Raw genomic sequence first — 13,246 nt, forward strand, 5'->3', positions numbered from 1 at the left:
GTCAAGGGAAAGGATTGAATTGGCGGTGGAAAATGATTCACTGTGGGGGGGTGGGTATGTATCGACGGGTCCAGGAATGCACCCAGACTGCACTATTTAATTTGAGGTTTAAACAGGATGACACAAAGATGATATAAAATTTAAAGCGCTTTATAGGATTACAACGAATCCAAACAAAGCTTACATGCTTCATGTCTCACCACAGGTGTGTGTCCATGTGGCCTTGATTATATGCATCCAAAAGCGGACTAGCGTCGAGGGGGTATATCGACTATCGATAAAGCGATTGGAGAGGGACTCGTGACCTACCTACCTAGGTACCTAGCTAGGTATATTGCACACAAGACTTGTTGGAAAATTGGGGTATTTTCTTGATTATCAGACACTAGAAGTGAGTTTCAGAAACCACAGATCCCACCTGAAATGGGCGAGGGAAAATCAAAAGGCAAAAGAAAAAGTCCACCGTCGCCAGTCCATGTCATTCGCCATGCCCACCCAAACCTGTCCCAAGCAATGCATGCCATTATGCATTTTCTAAAGAAAAATTTATGTTCACAGAAATGAAGAAACAGAGAAGAAACAATAAGAGAAACCATGAAGGATAATATGCTTTTCAGGGAAAGAGATTGAAAAGGCTTTTCGAGCGGGATTGACAGATTAGTACAAGCAGGGCATTGAGTCGTGAGTTTTATGTGGCTCCGGGGCTGTTTCAAACCCGCTCTGTCATCGTTGCAAATTGATAATTGCCATCTTGGGAGATTGAACCGTCAGCATGGGGGACATTGACACAGGTAAACCAGACCAGTGAGCGTACCTGTTTGTTGAAGCCATAGGCAAGTCGTTTTCCATCTGCATCCCAGGAAAGGGCTCGATGGGGATCTGGGTTTGAATAACCATTCTGACCATGGTGTCCGTTATGTCCATTGGTCATGCGATCGGCTTCCTCTTTCTTCACCTCGAGGCTAGTTGGAGTCCAGGTAGACATAAGATTACCACCAGGATGTTCAACGTTCCATATAAAGAGTCCATCCTTGCTAGCTGCACCGAGAGCGTATCCATCGGGGGAGAAAGATCCGGTAATAGCGGGGTTTGAGTCTAGACTCAACTGATGGATGTTCGTGTAATCCTTTATATCGAGATTGACCTGCCAGACCTTGACCTTACCATCTGCCGAGAAAGAGGCAAACTCAATCCGGTGGGGATCAAATTGAGGACTGATATCTATTCCGGTGATTCTGTCCTTGTGGGCGTTGGCGATAAGGATGTCATGGGTGGGGATCCAAATCGACGCGCTCAGTCCTGAAGCCACGATGGCGACCGAATGGAACTCAGTTTGGACACAACGCACAAACTCCCAGGTTGCATTATCTCTGGGAGAAGGGAATGTTTTAACTAAACGGATGCTGTTGTTGACTTCGCATTGATAGACTGCACCATCGCCAGAAGCGAATGTCAGATTGCGTCCACACCATGCGAGATCATAAATATGGTTCTCAATAATTTGAGGCGAGGGGAAAACATCTGGTCGGCGGCTGTCGTCCCAAAGCGCGAGTTCCGATACGTTGTGATTCGAGGCTACAACGACCAGTTGCGAGCTACCGGTTGCCCAGTGCAAGCCGGTGATGAGCCGGGGTACCTCGGGTAGTAGATCCACTGCATCTCCATTGACGTTGTACATGGTGATAGTGCCCCTGTCATCAGTACAAGTGGCGACGGCCAATTTCTCACCAATGGCATCCCATGCTACGGTCGAGACGGTTGTGTCACCCTTTTTGAGCTCAACTATTTTCTCCTCCACGGGGTCTGATGACATTGACAACTTCCATAAGCTGCAAAAGAGGTCACCAGCTCCCACAACCACAGTGGGATCTCGAGGACGCCATACGGCGTGGGTCACGTGATGGTCCGGATTCAGCAGGGCGGTGTCAGGGGTCAAATCGATAGGCTTGGCGGGGGCGATCTGGACGCGAGAGCTCTCGCCATTTTCCAGAGTGGGTAATTCAGGGATCTCCTCGGCCATGCTGACATCACCATCTTCATCCATATGATCAGTATCTGGCTGACTCTCAGTTTGCGCCTTGTCCTCCATGGATTCATCGCTATCAGTTTCGTCCTTTCGGATGTCCTTGCCGGGCTCGGCATGGCCGTTCACCGGGCGGTCGCGCGCAAGTTGGCCCGGTGAATCTTGGTCTGTGCCGACAGCCTCATCGCGACCTTCCACCGATCCAATTTTGGTACCAATTTCAAAGGGCTCTGGTCCGAAAAAATAATCAGACGGTTCAATGCTTTTCTGATTGCCCTCCTGTTCATTGCGATTAGTTTGATCTTAAATTGAGGAACCCAAATGGAAAGCAGGTTTCTCCTTTTGGCGCGTAAGGTCCGTTTAAAATTAAGCACATACCTTGTCCAGCGATGATTCCATCTCGTGGTATTGCAGGCCCTTCTGGACCAGCGACACCAGCGCATGGGTTTTAATGTAAGGCGCAAACGGGAGAGTCTGCGGATCAGGAAACCACGCACGCTGTAAAGATACGGCGGCATCGCCATGACCTATTGAGTTAGAGGTCAAATTGGGGAAAGTCGAGGGGGCAATGTGACCAACCTGATTCTTGAAGATACCTAAAAGAATATTAGTTCTGCAGCAGGTGCATGGGTTGCATTGCACTTACCTCCATATTAAATAGTTAACGTGATGCGACGTGAGGTCAGGTTGTGCCATGATTACATGTGCGACCAGCTAAGGGCCGCGGACATGCCAGAGAGGGAAGAGCTGTTTTGCCGATGAAAACCAAAGTGGAGGCTTCGATGCGCGGAGACGAAGCTTCAGGAACACGGAACACGAGGCCGGAAGGGAGTTGGAACTTCCGGATAAATAGAAAAGGGGGATGCTTGTAATTTTCGCAAAGAATTTAAAACTTTAGAGACTTCAAGATTGAAGAGAAAGCCAAGACAAGGGAGAAATTGGACCTTTGGGGGGGAAAGAGAGTGAGAGAGTGGAGGTAAAAAGAGGTGGGAGTCAAGATCAAGAGAAATAGAAGCTACTCGGCGATCTTATAGAAATAAAAACCAAGTATTCAAGGATAGAGAAGAGAGAAAGAGAGAGAGAGTGAAATGAAGATCTGAGATTAAAGGATCCAGAATGTTTGGCAGAAGTCCATTTAGCACACACTAGCCACTTGGATCCTCCCTGTGGCGTCGGGGGTCCTCCACACTTTTCCAACTTCTAGTCAAATTTTCTATCTTTCCATGTAGAACATTGGAACATCAAGCACATCTTCTCATGGAACTTCAAACAATGATACTTTCTCTATCTTTGAACAACTGTGACTACTCAAACTCCTGTTAAGCACCTCAAAATGGGGTTCTCCACACATCGGGGGATTTTAGCACGAGCACCCTTGCTTTCAATCATCCAAGTTACCGGAGTGCTTATCCTGTGTCACGACTAACAAGTGACCCTTACAAGAATATCTACTTGCAGGGATTTTACTTTTCGGGCATCATATACCAATGACTTGAACTGCATCTACCCGAAGCTGCAGGTCAATCGCAGATGGTGGATCGTGGCTAATGATGCCGCCTGTCTGACATTGGCGCATCCTGTAAGAAGTATGGAAGAAGTACAGGGTATTCTATACTTTTTACTTCTTTAGCTACAAAATTGCATTGAATATACTCTGGTAACTCCTGTTCACCTACTATTACTATGTACTAGTAGCTATGTCACACGGAGAACTAGATAGGTGTGGCTAAGTACTCTTCGTACTCCTTATGGTGTTCAATGTGTGATGTGATGACCTCCGAGGATTGGTCCTAATAATGTTCCTAGATTATCTCTAGATAAATTGTATGAATACTCACCACTGCTATATGCTAGATACATACAAATGTGTATTATTCCGGTCTTGTCACTCGTTCAACCTAGTCCTATATTCGAATCACCTTCCATAGTAGAAATGAAACCAACCCCCAAAAGCCAAAGAGTCAATCATATACGCTATTTAGTATGAAAGATGAGAGCATGACATGAAATATAAGTTGCCTATAGCCAAAAGCTAGAAGGATGTTTGTATGTAGATTGTGCCTTTGAAACATCTCGGAGCCAAAACATGGCTGATACTTCCGCTCTCAGGCCTCCGCCAAAGTCTCCCACCTCAGCTTTCTCCCTTTGTCCTGTGGTCAGCCTCTTGCAAGAGCTCCAAGCGAGCTCCAACATGTCGCTCCGAATTAATATTCCACCTGCTACTCGAACCTGTCTCGTCAGCCTTCTCACCCTCTCCCTACTCTACAATATTGCCAGATGGCGACAAATTGACACCACGGGCGGAACCCCGACCACATCTCCTCTCGTCCCGTACCTGACCCTCGTCCCCTCATTCTTCTATTATTATCCTTGGACAATTGTCACGGCGACCTTCGTCGAGCAAAATATATTCACCGTACTGTTGAATGCAGCCACCGTATTCTATGGCGGCAAGTACCTCGAACGCGCGTGGGGCTCGCGCGAGTTCAGCAAGTTCATCGCGGTTGTCGCCGTGATCCCCTGCGTCGCCATCATCCCGATCTACCTGATCTGGGGAGCAGTCGGGGGCTCCTCAAGCAGATCGTACGCACCGCCCCTCTACCTCACTCTCCTCCAACATAAGAAACCCGATTACCACCCTACACTATACACTAACCATCTCAAAAAAGCAGCCTCACCCAAATCTGTGGCGGCGTCTCCATCCAAGCCTCCTTCCTAGTCGCCTTCAAACAGCTCGTCCCAGAACACACCGTCACAATCTTCAGGGGGATCATCAAGATGCGCGTAAAGCATTTCCCTGCCCTCTTCCTCCTCCTAAACAGCATCAGCGGCCTCGCCATCGGAACAGATACCGCTGCCATTCTATCATGGCTCGGTATCCTCACTAGCTGGACATACCTCCGCTTCTACAAGCGGCAACCTGACCTAACCGGCACCTCGAGCGGTACAGGCGTCAGAGGCGATGCTAGCGAGACGTTCGCATTCGCATGTCTATTCCCCGACGTGATGCAGCCGCCTGTCGCGTTTGTCGCGGACCAAATCTACGCTCTGCTGGTTGCAGCTAAGATTCTGACGCCCTTCTCAGATGACGATATCGCCTCTGGTAACGAGTTGGTGCTGGCGAGAGGCGAGGCGGGCTTGCCCACGCTGTTGAATAGCCAGCGCGGATCCAGGGGTGCGGCTAAACGTGAGGAGGCGGAGCGCAGACGTGCCATTGCGCTTAAGGCTTTGGATCGCAGGTTGCAGGCTGCTACGGCTGGGCGTGCGCAGTCTCACTCGCCTGGCTTGGGGGATCCAAACTCGTCGATGCCGCGTCCTGCTACACCGACTCAGGCTCCACCTGTTGGTCAGAGTATGCTGGGGGAAACAAGTTACAATCCCGATCATGCTTAAGTGTAGTCGGGTGCTCTTTTTTTTCTTACTCTGGCGTTATGTGACGCACTTTGGGGTTTTGGCCCATTGGACATATTCGCATTCATGGCATGGCTGGTTTGTGGCTTGGGCTTCTTATACGCATAGTTATGCGGATAGTGTGTGCACTTGTAATGATGTACATGACTTGTTCGATCTTGTCTTGGGGTTCTGTAGGCTGGTATTTTAGCGCCTGTGTGATTGCTGTGGCTTTTCGGCCTTGAAGCCGATTTGTTTTATACCACACAGTGCTTGTATCTCAATGAATTATTGTCTGAAGAAACAAGTTTGTTTCATTAATCTGTGACTTTGACCATTTTTGATGGGGTATGCGCTCTATTTAAAGTATCATGTTGATCCTAACCCGGCTATTCGCCTTCTGCGTCCATTTCAATCTCGGCCTCCTCTTCGTCTAGCAAGGGCACAAATCGGAAGTCCACAAAGCACACTGGTCCATTGGGACCCTTTAATCCAGCACCAATCGATCTACCGACTGGCACATTGCGATCATCGAGCTCAACCATGAACTGTAAGCTCAACACTCCCTGCCGATCCCCACGGATACTAACTTTGTTAGCGACAGACATGGCTCTCGCAGCTTTGCGAATCAACGCAAAGCGATAGCTCTGTTGAATACGATCGCCCATAGAAGAAGGAGGAGAAACAAGGAAAGTTTCAGTGACCGTAGGCGCAAGCTTAGCTCTAGTTGCACGAGCCCGGGAAGAGCCATCATTGAGCAACACCTTATGCATCTGAGAATGGGTAGTGCCCTGACCAGCAGCACCGGCGATCTCGTTGTTTTCGTCAACCGAAAACTCCACAGTGGATTCGCTGAACGGCCCGCCCGCGCCGGAGAGAGCAAAGTACGGTTCTCGCTTGGCGCAGGCGGACAGTTTGAGGATTGTGGGGGTGGATGAGTCAAGCTCGGCGATAGCATTGTGCAGCCAGGCAGAGCGCATGATGATTTTCATGATAATGGAGTCACGCTGGAGGGGAATGTCTGCTTCGTCTTCGTCGGGCTCATAGGTTACTAGCTCGCAGGTTGTTTTCACGCCAGCTTCGGTGATGGTGATGCTAAGCGGGGCGCCATGTTGAACGTATTGCAGTGTGCATGAGCGATCCATGAGCAGGGCTGGAGCATTGAATGCGCTTGATGAGGCGATGCCACTTTGCGTGATGCTAGTGTCGCGGGGCCGATTGGATTCGGAGAGCTCATTGATGCCGAAGATCTTTAGAGTTTCGAGGATGGCGGAGAGGGATACAACAAAGTGAGGGAAAGACCCATCTTGTGAGGATTCGTTGTCGTCTTGGGCTGTTCTGTTCTGGTCGGTCGATGGATTGAATGTGTAGCTGGTGAAGAGCGACTTGTCGAGGAAAGCTAGTCCTTGAATGACGCGGCCTTCCTCCACTGAGAATCGGAGGCCATCTGGAGTGATTTGTACAGTGGCCTTATGTGTAAAACCAATGCAGGAGAGCAGTGTGTAGAGGTGGTGGGCGTTGTTGGAGACGCCTGTGAAAAGGGGCTCCATTTTATGGCGGAGCTGAGAGCTCGAACTTTTCAGGCGCGATACTGGCACAAAGCAAGGTAATGAGTCCGAATATGCGTAATGGCTTTGGGTATTCTAGCAATAAAGTCCCCTTTGAACCCAACGCTTATGGTACATTTGAGGGGACGCGCAATAGGAAAGGTGGTCGGTTAGACGTAGACTCCGGCAGCGCAGATCATAAACACAGCTCCAAAGCTACCCAAAATACCTAATCAGTATATTGCCCGTCAAAATATGGCACGCGGCGCATTACTAACCCAAATGCCAATGCGGCCGGGAAACCCAACGACACGATGCCGAGGAAAGATTGATCTGTTTTAACGTAATGTCAGAGTCCAATTCAATTCCATGGGATTTAAAAAGGGACTTACTCAGGCCAAAGAGAGTGGCGGTAACCAATGCTAGCAATATCAGTCAGAGATTGGCTGATTTCAAAGCTATGATAGACCAAGAAGCTCACCGAGGAGTAGCAAATTGAAGCCAACGGAGAACTGGCTGTCCTTGTCAATTAGAGGAGTGAATGGAGTTGCAGAGGCTGCCTCCCAAACTGTGTTCAGAGACATTAGGATAGAATTTGAGAAATATAATTGTGAGACAATTGATGCAGGTCAAAGATGTGGAAGTGATATAGATCAACAGGGTTGATCTGGCCCGATCGGGGGTTAGTTGTTCCGACCGATACCCCATGTCATGTCGCCGCAAGGTCAGGTTTGAAGGTCAAGGACATCATGATTGACTCGCCGAAGAGTAAGTGGATTCTAATATTTTGTCCTTGAAACAGCTTTAACAAAATATGGCAGGTTTTAAGCGAAAGGCCTCTGAGGAAGCAGCTTCCCCAGAGTCTGGGGTGCAAAGCAAGAAGGCACGAACAGATTCCCCTGTGAAAGAAGTAGGTCCTAAATGATCGCTAAATTGCTTCGCATTTGCTCTGACCTCGCACAGGAAGACGCCTTGGTCAAAAAACCACCTCTTCGAATTGTTCCATTCCCTGAGAAGGTACCCTCCCACACCACCGCATCTGTCAACTTATGATGGCTGACGATACACAGCCCGCTGTTCTCGAGGAACGTCGAGGCGACATCGAATTCCGTGTCGTCAATAATGATGGCTCCCATGACAGCTTTATTGTTCTGACAGGCTTGAAATGTATATTCCAGAAGCAACTCCCGAAGATGCCTAAGGACTACATCGCACGCCTTGTCTACGATCGGTCCCATCTTTCTATGGCTATCGTCAAGCACCCGCTGGAGGTTGTTGGGTATGTTAAATAAGCTCCGAGTGCTGCCCATATTAATGGATTAGGATACTGATCAGCCACAGAGGAATCACATATCGTCCGTTCAACTCCCGAAAGTTTGCTGAAATTGTCTTCTGCGCTATATCCTCGGATCAACAGGTGAAGGGATACGGTGCACATTTGATGTCCCATCTCAAGGTATGCATGCTCACAGGTCTACGATCATTCTGCATATTTCTAAAATACTTCCCACTCAGGACTACGTGAAAGCCACATCTCCCATAATGCACTTCCTCACCTACGCCGACAACTATGCCATTGGATATTTCAAAAAGCAGGGCTTTACCAAGGAGATCACGCTCGATAAATCAATTTGGATGGGATACATTAAGGATTACGAGGGCGGCACGCTCATGCAGTGTACCATGCTCCCCAAAATCCGCTATCTGGAGATGGGTCGCATGCTCACCAAACAGAAGGAGTCAGTGCAAGCCAAAATCCGTGCCTTCAGTCGCTCGCATATTATTCATCCCCCTCCGAAGGAATGGAAGAATGGGGTGTACGCGATCGATCCTCTTAGTATACCCGCAATCAAAGAGTCTGGATGGTCGCCAGACATGGATGAAATGGCTCGCCAACCGCGCCATGGACCCAACTATAATCAATTACTGCACCTGCTGAATGACATGCAAAACCACAGTGCAGCTTGGCCGTTTACTCAACCCGTGAATCGAGACGAGGTGCCAGACTACTACGAGGTGATCATGGAACCTATGGATCTGTCGACTATGGAAGAGAAGCATGAGAAGGACTTGTACCCGACCCCACAGGATTTCATCAAGGATGCCATGTTGATCTTCGACAACTGCCGACGTTACAATAATGAGACAACACCCTATGCCAAGAGTGCAAACAAGCTTGAGAAGTTCATGTGGCAGCAGATTCGGAACATTCCGGAGTGGTCGGTAAGTATTTACAATGATCTATCTCACATAACAAATTCTAACTCTGGCATCTAGCACCTTGCCGATAACCATTGATCTGGGGGCATACATTTACTACAGCGATGGTGTTTTTGTGGAACGGCGTTAGGGGCATTGAAACTTGATGGGAAATACCCTGTTGATAGATTACTACAGCATGCAGTTTTCGCTGGCTAATGAATGAATGCCAGTTCACGAATCTTTTTGAGTATAAATCTTACAGTAATAGTAAAATCAAAGTCGTGCCAAGAACCGTTGTCTGTATTAGGGAATTGAAGCCCCCTCCAAAATAATAAGTAGCTATCTTTGTCTGAACATTGCGGTGGACTAGTGTGATCTATATCAGACCAGCCGTGGCCCGGAACTGTAGGGCACTTTGTATAAAAAAGGTAGCCACAAAACCAAAGATCCTCAAGCAGCTTCCTTAGGTTCGCAGGTAGAATGAAGTTGATACAGATTTTTGAGTAGTTGTGTCTAGCTCAACTAGAATTTATAGATATGCCGATCCATCTCCACACCAATCACACCTGTAGATGTTATGCTACTGATTCTCGAAAATGTGTCAGGTTCACAGCTGATACCCATTGTTCCATATCATAGAGGTTGAATATGAAAATAAAGATGTTTGATATGCATGATGATAGGTGATGCAATAACCTAAAGCTCAACGTTAATTTCTTCCCCTGACATATCTTAATCTCGGATCATCGTTGTTGCGATGTTGTCTGGAAGATTGCAGGAATAAGCTCAATCCACCCTTACGTCTTTCGTTTGCTTTTCAAGTTTCTTTGTTTTCTTTGTTTGCTGTTGCTGTTGCCGAGCCATCGATCTAATTGCGTTGTGACTTCAGGGGCTCTCCCGAGATCCACACACCATCGTGTACCTGGCGACGTGGACTTGAATCATTTTCAACCCCTCTCATTTTGCTCTCAAACGTCTATCATTCGCTTTCAATCACCTATATCTTCTTCTCGCGCCTTTTAGGGTGTGTGAAGATAACCCACTCGGCCTTAGTTTCTCCCCCCTTTTGCTCCCCCGCCTTCGCTTTCAGTTTTCGGCGCTCGTCAACTCGCTGTTGCCTACTAAAAAGACACGACCGATATGTCTCACCATGATTTTGTCGACGCGGAGTCGCGTAATCGCCTACCAACCCTCTTTGAAGTGCTCAGCCGCCGAACTCTGGCCCCGGTCGACCTCTTTTCATTCTACATTTATATGCGCGACCAGCAGCGTTCCGTAGACTATCTAGATTTTTGGTGAGTATAAGTTCAAATTCGATCCCCGTATCCTATGTTAACTGGGATCTGTAGGCTTGATGTATCGCAACACATGCTACTGTGTCGACACTATGTCCGTGAACTCCGCCGTTCCGTCCTTGTCGCGACCCCTGATATGGAAAGAGCTGATAGCAAGCGATCCTCTGCCATGCTAGACAACCTGGAGAACCTCGGTGATATTCAACTGACGGAAGCTGGGCCTTCTCGTCTGCGACACGGATTCCAAGGAAACGAGAAGGATAGAGATGCGGACCAACGTCTGTCGGCATTCCTTCGCTCTGAAGGCCAAACTACATCACCTTCCCGGCAAACCAGCCTTGGATCATCCAATGAATCAGCACATCAAATCTCTTCATATGAAGATGGCCGTGGCACCCCAGATTCCAGACTCAACGACTCAACCTCCCCTGGGCACACAGTAGCCCGCAATGACATTCGCGCCAGCGCGGAGAAGATATTGTACACTTATCTACTGCCCGGCTCTGAGCGAGAAATTATGCTGCCAGAATCAATGGTTTCCACAATTATTAACTTGGTCGAAGACGACGGCCGAGACGACCCTGAAGTGTTTGACCCCGCCAAAGACTACGTTTTCCAGGCCATGGAGCGTGATGCATTCCCGGGATTTCTGCAAGCAAAGGCCCTTGGAAATATGGTTCCTTTGAGTACCATCTTGCGCCTCGCCTTTGCTCTGATCAGCTTCGGCGGAGGATTTTGGGGTGCTTTCTATGTTGTTCTGCGGAATAAGCCTCGGAACATTCGTTGCTGGGTATGTTTATGGTTCTCTCTGAGCATTGATGGACCAGCCTGCTAATTGAACACAGATTATTCTTCCATTTGCTATCGCTGCATACTTTATCATCTCTTATCAATACAAAATCGACCCTATCATGGCGTTCCTGGGCTACAGTGAATACACTTTCATGAACTGGGCGCCAATTCGCGAGCCCTATGTACGAAAGCTGCTGAACAAGCGCGCTGTTGTCACTGCATTGATCGCCTTCATCACAGCGGCAGCTCTGAGTATCTTGTTCATTTTCGTCCCCGGTACCATGCTGTGAGCTTTCCGTCACGTCCAGCGTCCGCTTTATCCAAACGTCCAAAAACAACCGCCCTATGAACGTGGTTGTCTGATCATTTTTACCATGTCTAATTCCGACTTGAATCGTCCGAGCCGTTCCCACCTTGGTACCCGAATATTGAGGGTTTCTTTGACGCATAGTCTTGAAAAAGTTTATGTCTCAAACCTGCAGCCCGTTCTTGTCTTCGAAGATATACAGAAGGCATTTTGTTCTCCCCCATCCCTATCCACCCGCTTATCAGCGGTCACATCCACATCCTCTTTGTCATGTTCATATTTATTGTGCCTGTTGTTTCGCTGTGGTTTTTCTTCTCTTCGACCAATACCCCCTCTTGACTTTGAAAACTTTGTATTGTATCTATTTTCTCATCAATGAGCGTCGCCATTAGGGCCTTACGAATGCAATTTGCTCCTGTCCACGTGTTCCATATCCCACGAGATATAGTTCGTAAAATATGCAAACTAAACCATAATCAAGTCATTTCGTATCATAAATCCCGTTGAAGCCGCGATAATCTTCTATACCACATAATCATGAACAAATGGGATTCTAGTATCATATGAATAAATCAATTCGTCTGCACCTCAAGACTTGCGTCCTAACACCCTCTTTGGCTGCCGACTACTGCCAGCACGAGCACCAGGGGCCTCATCAATATCCATGCGCGAGCCATGCTCACCACCATCATACGTATCAAAGAATCCATCATCCTCATCAATATCGTCCGCATCTCTTTTACTCCCCCAATGCCAGCGCCAAGCCGGCCACCGCGCCGACCACCCTTCTTCGCCGCACTTTGCTTCCTCTTAACAGCCTCCTCGAGCGCCTCGCTGTGTGCCTGTGCGCGTGAGGCACGCTTCGCAGCGTCACTCTTAATGCGTGCAATCTCCGCCTCCAGATCGGAGACGACCTCGCCGCAACGCGATTCCCACTCGCTTAAGTTGGCGATCATCTTAGGGAGGGACTGGGGTTGAACATCGCGGAGTGCGGCGACGGCTGTCACGTTCACAGATGGTGGGTTGGAAGCTGGTGAAAGGCGAGCTGTTATCAGGGAGGCGTAGATGGCTGTGGTTACGAGGGATTCCAGTTCAGCTTTTGTAGGGGTGCTAAGGGCGGTCATCAGGGCGCTGTAGGTGAGGGGTTTGATTGTTGTTGAGAGGGTTAGGAGTGAGAGCAGGCGGAGTTTGAGGGTTTGTTCGGTATTCAGTTCGGGGAGGTTTGGGGTTGCTGGTGCGGGGTGTTCATTAGCTTGGATTCTGGTCCCCTGGGAAGGTTGATTCTCTGCACATGTGGGGAGTCTCCCATCTAGAGACTTGGAGGCTGTTGTGGTTCCTGGGCTCTGGGTACATGCAATCTTACCTTGATATTCTTGCCATGTGCCCCATGCGAAGATCTCTAGTAGCTTTAGGTAGCCCTTGAACTCGGCTGGGGTGTCTGGTGACCGTAACGCTTGGATCGTGGGTAGCTCGAGCAGCTCTGCAAAGACATAGGTGTGGGTGCTCGAGGTAGCATTTGTGATAAGATTGGCGATAAAGCGAGGTGAACCTGCATTGTTGGAGCGAGCTAGGTGGATGAACGGTTGGAGAGCCTCTAGGGCTCGTGTGTGGGTCTGATCCATTGGAGTGTTGTCAATAGAGGTACAATTTCAATGATGACACTAGAGAGTAATAAAGAATAACCAAGGGA

General features: G+C 48.6%; 7 protein-coding genes across 7 annotated transcripts; 3 read left to right on the forward strand and 4 right to left on the reverse strand.

Moving 5' to 3' along the window:
- Nucleotides 1–709: 709 nt before the first annotated feature.
- Nucleotides 710–2,719, reverse strand: N7500_002412 (WD40 repeat domain-containing protein; the record flags this gene model as incomplete). The annotated part of the gene is made up of 4 exons (XM_056673558.1): nucleotides 710–2,302; nucleotides 2,402–2,550; nucleotides 2,603–2,619; nucleotides 2,670–2,719. The coding sequence occupies 4 exons, from the start codon at nucleotides 2,717–2,719 to the stop codon at nucleotides 710–712; spliced, it is 1,809 nt and encodes a 602-aa protein (XP_056534083.1).
- A 1,390-nt stretch (nucleotides 2,720–4,109) lies between these two features.
- On the forward strand, nucleotides 4,110–5,416 carry N7500_002413 (rhomboid family protein; the record flags this gene model as incomplete). Its single annotated transcript, XM_056673559.1, has 2 exons — nucleotides 4,110–4,606; nucleotides 4,693–5,416. 2 exons carry the CDS (start codon nucleotides 4,110–4,112, stop codon nucleotides 5,414–5,416), a joined length of 1,221 nt encoding a protein of 406 aa, XP_056534084.1.
- A 386-nt stretch (nucleotides 5,417–5,802) lies between these two features.
- Nucleotides 5,803–6,963, reverse strand: N7500_002414 (Rad1/Rec1/Rad17 family repair protein; the record flags this gene model as incomplete). The annotated part of the gene is made up of 1 exon (XM_056673560.1): nucleotides 5,803–6,963. The coding sequence occupies one exon, from the start codon at nucleotides 6,961–6,963 to the stop codon at nucleotides 5,803–5,805; it is 1,161 nt and encodes a 386-aa protein (XP_056534085.1).
- A 167-nt stretch (nucleotides 6,964–7,130) lies between these two features.
- N7500_002415 (OST5 family protein) lies at nucleotides 7,131–7,544 on the reverse strand (the record flags this gene model as incomplete). Its single annotated transcript, XM_056673561.1, has 4 exons — nucleotides 7,131–7,176; nucleotides 7,239–7,293; nucleotides 7,353–7,382; nucleotides 7,442–7,544. The coding sequence occupies 4 exons, from the start codon at nucleotides 7,542–7,544 to the stop codon at nucleotides 7,131–7,133; spliced, it is 234 nt and encodes a 77-aa protein (XP_056534086.1).
- Nucleotides 7,545–7,709: 165 nt separating this feature from the next.
- On the forward strand, nucleotides 7,710–9,258 carry gcnE (histone acetyltransferase GCN5; the record flags this gene model as incomplete). Its single annotated transcript, XM_056673562.1, has 7 exons — nucleotides 7,710–7,728; nucleotides 7,782–7,870; nucleotides 7,924–7,977; nucleotides 8,031–8,239; nucleotides 8,302–8,416; nucleotides 8,476–9,183; nucleotides 9,238–9,258. 7 exons carry the CDS (start codon nucleotides 7,710–7,712, stop codon nucleotides 9,256–9,258), a joined length of 1,215 nt encoding a protein of 404 aa, XP_056534087.1.
- A 1,044-nt stretch (nucleotides 9,259–10,302) lies between these two features.
- On the forward strand, nucleotides 10,303–11,539 carry rgsB (uncharacterized protein; the record flags this gene model as incomplete). Its single annotated transcript, XM_056673563.1, has 3 exons — nucleotides 10,303–10,457; nucleotides 10,512–11,247; nucleotides 11,303–11,539. 3 exons carry the CDS (start codon nucleotides 10,303–10,305, stop codon nucleotides 11,537–11,539), a joined length of 1,128 nt encoding a protein of 375 aa, XP_056534088.1.
- A 605-nt stretch (nucleotides 11,540–12,144) lies between these two features.
- On the reverse strand, nucleotides 12,145–13,178 carry N7500_002418 (uncharacterized protein; the record flags this gene model as incomplete). Its single annotated transcript, XM_056673564.1, has 2 exons — nucleotides 12,145–12,270; nucleotides 12,300–13,178. 2 exons carry the CDS (start codon nucleotides 13,176–13,178, stop codon nucleotides 12,145–12,147), a joined length of 1,005 nt encoding a protein of 334 aa, XP_056534089.1.
- Between the last annotated feature and the right edge of the window lie 68 nt (nucleotides 13,179–13,246).

This window comes from Penicillium coprophilum, assembly GCF_028826855.1.
Source record: "Penicillium coprophilum strain IBT 35676 chromosome Unknown utg000002l_segment0_segment1, whole genome shotgun sequence".
NCBI classification, from domain to species: Eukaryota; Fungi; Ascomycota; class Eurotiomycetes; order Eurotiales; family Aspergillaceae; genus Penicillium; species Penicillium coprophilum.